We start from the raw sequence: 5,105 nt of genomic DNA, 5'->3' as shown, positions 1-5,105 counted from the left end.
CCCTGGCGAGCCCCTTTGACCTGTTCTCTTGTCTTCCAGTGAGCTGGTCCCCATGGCCGATCACATGATGATGTCCCTGAGCCACGGAGCAAACGGGCTCCAGAACTACCGCCTGGGCATGAATGGGCTGCAGGGGCCCCCGCAGCACGGGCAGCACGTGTTACGGACTCTACCTGCCACCGGGCAGATGATGCAGTACGGCGGGGCCGGCATGGACGGGGCCATGAGAGCACGACCCAGCATCAGCGGGCCCATGGGCCACCACCAAATGCCCAGCGCTATGATGTTCAGCAGCCCCAGCCAGCAGCAGCAGTACATGGGATCTGTGGGCACTCAGCAGCTCATGGCCAGCATGCACCTACAAAAACTCAACACTCAGTATCAAGGCCACCCTCTGATGGGCATGAGCAATGGTCCTATGGGAGCAGGTGCACAGCAGTATAGGGTGGGCCCCACCCAGCACCCTGGCATGCAGCATATGCCCTCGCCGGCTCTGACTTTGAATATTATGGACACTGATCTCATAGATGAGGAGGTTTTGACATCTCTAGTCTTGGAGCTGGGTTTGGACCGGATTCAGGAGCTGCCTGAACTCTTCTTGGGACAAAACGAGTTTGACTTCATTTCGGACTTCGTCAGCAAACAACAGCCCAGTGCCATCAGCTGCTGAAGGGCTTCACATTCAGTCCTTGTTCTTTTGTTGGTTTTGATTTTTTTTTCCCCTCCCCCACCCCTTTCTTTCCCTTGCCCCCCCACAGTTCCTCCTCTTGCCCCTGTCCCTCCCATGCTCCACCTCCTTAAACTTGACAGACAATCATTGGACAATGATGGCTTGCACTAGATTGCTTGTATTTTTTTTTTTTTTTTTTTCCCTGTGTGGGGGCAGCCTTTCTTGCTTTTAAGGGTGGGGAGAAGAAGGGGAAAGTGTTTTGATGGACTAAAATGCAGACTGAGTGGTCTTGGGTTTGTGTTTTTGTTTTTTTTGTTTTGTTTGTTTTTTTTTTGTTTTTTTGTTTTGTTTTTTTTTTAGTCGTCCCAAATGGCATTAAAAGGATTTCTGTCTCCGGTAGAAACAATGGACTTGTGACTTTCCGTAATTAAGCTTCTAACTGCAGGAGGCAGAGGCACAGCTAGCTGGGTTTGCCTGAGCACTCTGAATTGCCAGTGAAGTTGACAAAATCATCTCTGTGCCTGAGCTGCTGCTGTCTCACCTTGCAGAGAAGGGGTAGGGCTTGGCTTTTGCTGTCAAATTGTTATGATTTTTTTTTTTCCTCCATAAAATCAAATCTCTCATTTTCCCTTTGTCTCTGAAAGCTAATAGGTTTTGAATGGTCTGTACTTCTAACTTGAAAAGGGATCATTATTTATGCCCTCCATTAGTTCTGACCATTTTTAGCAGCATACTCATCTGTAAAGCTAGTAGGTGGGTTGTTTTTAGGCATAAAGTGGAGCTAGACTACAGCTTTAAGTCTCATACCTCTGAAACCAAATGCAATCCATGTCACTATATAATCCCTGATATAATCTTTTATTTATAATTCCCCCCCCCCCCACCAATGATTATTTATTTGCAAGGGCTCCGTTTGCCATTTGACTTTGAGACTGTCAGGGGAATGACAAAAAGAGTACTGCAGCTTTAAGATGATCATGGCTGTTTGAAAACTAGTCCAGCAATTTTTAAAAGCCTTACAGACTGTTTCAACAGCAGAATTGTCATGAAAATGTGGGACCATGTAAATGCAGCACCTGCCCTGATGTAATAAAGGGTGACTTGGTTTTTAATTACCTCTGTCAGAAAAGGTAAAATGTTAATGCTAGCTGGTTTTTGTTTCCCCTTCTGTCTCTTGTTTCCAGGTCCTTTGCAAAGTAGAAAGCTAACTGGCAACTCCTAGTTGCTACTGCCCCCTGCTGCTGATGGCACATAGCAGCACATCACTGCTGATTGACTTGGTGATTTAATGTACAGTACAGACAAAAAAAAAAAAAAAATTTTTTTTTTCCTTCAAATAAAAGCTAAAGCCTCATCGACCTTCATGTTTTGGTGGTGGTGTCTGTCTACCCAGCTGTGCTCAGGGCATCATTGGCCATTGGCAAATGCTTTCTTACAAAGTTCTTCCCACCGGTGGACTCTTGATTCAGGCTGTGGCAAATCTGGCTTTGCTGTATTGGTATTTGAATGAAGGATATACTACTGAAGCTTCCCAGAATTACATAAGCCTTTTAAACGGAGCATGGTTTAGATGAAGGGACTCCTACATCCCTGGTAGCTACCTTTTTTTAAGAGGGCGAATTCTTGTTTGACCCACTCTAAAATGTGGCTTGCACTCATTAGCATTGGCCATATGCCATTGGATATGAACTACTGGTGAATTGCTTGTCCTCCCCTTTTTTTTGTGGACTAAGTCAATACAGACTCTTGTTGGTACTTCTTAGGCTGGAGAGAGAGGCTCCCTGACAGCTCTGCTGACAAAAACCCTTAGTGTGGAAGTAGTTATACTATCAAAACTGTAGCTATTGGTGTAGGGTTCTTTCTGGTCTTGCAAGGGTGCTCTTATTATACTGGGTACCAAGTTCATCTACACTAGAAGCTCCTTGCTGGTACAGTCTGTATTCTGATGATAAAGCTTTTCTGATGCAGACATGGCCTTTGACTCCTGCAGTTAATGAAAGGGGCTATGGTGTTTTTTCCTGAAGAGTTTGCTTCCCAGTGAAAACCGCAACACATTCATGGAGATAACCTGCCCTGCCCCAAAACAATAAAATGAGAGCCCTGGGTCCTTGCATGTCTTTCTGCAAACAGTCACTTTTACTCTACAATTCCCTCTGCCAATTCTTCTAAATGTATTTACTACCTGCTATCAAGTGGAACAGCATGCCACACCATTACCTGGAATACTGTAGTAACTGGTAGTTGCTACTATAATGCTCAGCAATGGGAAAAAAATGTTTTGTCTTTCCTGGTTTAACTGAATGCTAATGAAGAAGACCCTTCTAAGTTTAACCCTTTCCCCCCAAAAAAACAAACAAACGAACACTGACTGCATGGCTAAGAGCTTAGCTATGGACAGGTGTTACATTGCAGTATGGGGATGTGGTGGCAGCACCACAAAAACTTGATGAGAAGAAGGGTGTACAGGTGTTCTAGTGACATGGCTGGAGAGCTACACAGCCATCTCAAGGCTGAACCCTCCAGCCAGGGGGTGATAGTGGGAAGCACCTTGGCTCCCCATGGCCCCAAGAAAGCATGACCATTGACAGCTGGGAAAAGAGACAGTCTATTAATAATCAGCTGGCATCTGAAAAGCAGCAGTGTCCAAGGAGCTTTGCCAGCAGATTGAGAGAAGTGATTATTCCCCTTTATTTAGCACTGGTGAGGCCACATCTGGAGTACTGTGAACAGTTTTGGGCCCCCTGCTACAGAAATGATGTGGACAAATTAGAGTCCAGCAGAGAGCAACAAAAATGATTAGGGGGCTGGGGCACATGACTTATGTAGGCAGAGGCTGAGGGGACTGGGCTTATTTAATCTAGAAAAGAGAAAACTAAGGGGGGATTTGATAGCAACTTTCACCTGTGTGTTGGTTCTTTTGTGATGGCTTAAAGGGTGTTCTTCCCAACAGAATATGGACAGACATTACATCTTAGTTGTGGGATCCTATGCTACTTTAACAAAATAGTGATATCATTGTATTGCAGGGATCTGCTTAGTTTTTTGCAAAACACTTGAAGTTACTGGAAAAGGATAAATTGGTTGGTCATTCACCTCAATTCTGGTTTGTGGGAGTAAGTCTTTGACATCACCTTAACTCCAATTACTACATCAGTTTTCTTAAAAATATAATTTTGCATGTAAATTTAGAGGAATGTATGACCTTTAACATCATCAGTGGCACTTCCTATACTTAATGTTTAAGAATTCTCATAGATTTAAGAACTGACGTAGACAATTATGATTATCCAGTCTGACCAACATAAGAGAATTTCCTATGGTGGGGGAATGGAAGTTGAGCAAGAAAAGAACTTGAAGCCTTTGGCCTCAAAAACCAGCATGTGTTGAAGCTCAGTGGGTCAGGATTTGGGATAAACAAAATTTAAGAATATGTTGGTTTTGCTTCTAAAATTTTTTTAAAAGTGTTGTCTGAACACAGTTATATTTGAAAGTATCCACCCCATGATTTACCACTGATTTCAGTTGCTGTATCTAGGGGTGGAAAGGAAATTGTTCCTTTGCTTACTGAAACTGTGGAGCACTTGTGGTGCCAAGCCAATGGACCCCAGCTGGGCTAAATTCTGCCTATCCATTCCCTCAATCTCTCTAGGGATTCTTCTTATGGAAACTAAGCCATCAGCTTGGGAATCAGACAGGTGTAAAGAAGGCTTGGAAATGCTGTGCTGCCCCAGGTTCTCTCTCTTACAGGGTGTCAAGCATCTGGCCTGTGGAGCCATATGATCCAGCCCACGGGTCTCAGACTAACCCCAGGCATCACATGGCACATGTGAACCCTGGCCCTGTGCACTGCATGCAGCCCATGTCCCGGACTGATCCCCTGTGCTCTGTGCAGCACCGGATCCAGCATGCACACTGCATGCAACACAAGCCCCAGAGTGGGGCCAGCACATGCAGCATGCCATGGACAGGCTGGACCCAGTGCCACAGGTACTATATGCAGGATGGGGAACAGCCCAGCAACCCTCATCTGCCCCTCAGGGTGGGATGAGTGTGATGCCCCTATCTTACATATTAAAATACAGAGCAGCTTCACTTCAGGTGTGTGTTTGCCAGTACTAGCTCAGTTTCTAATGCACAAAAGGAGCCTTGATATTTTGGCTCCTATGACCGTCAATGTGACTTATGTTTCTAGATGCCTGAATCACTCTGACAAATTTGAATTAGACTCCTAAATCACTTAAGTGCATTGGAAATTTTAACCTAGTCTCAAAAATTATTAAAATAAACTCAGCCCTACATTCTCAAGGCCACCACCTTATGTGGCAACTCATCACCATCCTGGGTAGCCAGGATGTGAATACAGTCCCCTGCAAGGAGAACTGAAGTATTGCTCAGTGCAGTGGCTACTGTTGAGCCCTCTTAACCTGCTTTTTGC

At 44.9% G+C, this 5,105-nt stretch overlaps 1 protein-coding gene across 1 annotated transcript; it reads left to right on the top strand.

Moving 5' to 3' along the window:
* The first annotated feature begins 6 nt into the window (after positions 1-6).
* On the top strand, positions 7-2,029 carry CITED4 (Cbp/p300 interacting transactivator with Glu/Asp rich carboxy-terminal domain 4). The gene is made up of 2 exons (XM_006014823.3): positions 7-1,225; positions 1,855-2,029. Exon 1 carries the CDS (start codon positions 53-55, stop codon positions 668-670), a length of 618 nt encoding a protein of 205 aa, XP_006014885.1. The 5' UTR covers positions 7-52; the 3' UTR covers positions 671-1,225; positions 1,855-2,029.
* The last annotated feature ends 3,076 nt before the right edge of the window (positions 2,030-5,105 follow it).

Source organism: Alligator sinensis, unplaced genomic scaffold, assembly GCF_000455745.1.
Source record: "Alligator sinensis unplaced genomic scaffold, ASM45574v1 scaffold264_1, whole genome shotgun sequence".
In the NCBI taxonomy this organism is placed as follows: Eukaryota; Metazoa; Chordata; order Crocodylia; family Alligatoridae; genus Alligator; species Alligator sinensis.
This window is presented reverse-complemented; position numbering and strand designations above follow the sequence as displayed.

Coding starts and splice junctions, on each gene's coding strand:
- CITED4 (XM_006014823.3), top strand. CDS start 53: ATGGCCGATCACATGATGATGTCCCTGAGCCACGGAGCAAACGGGCTC.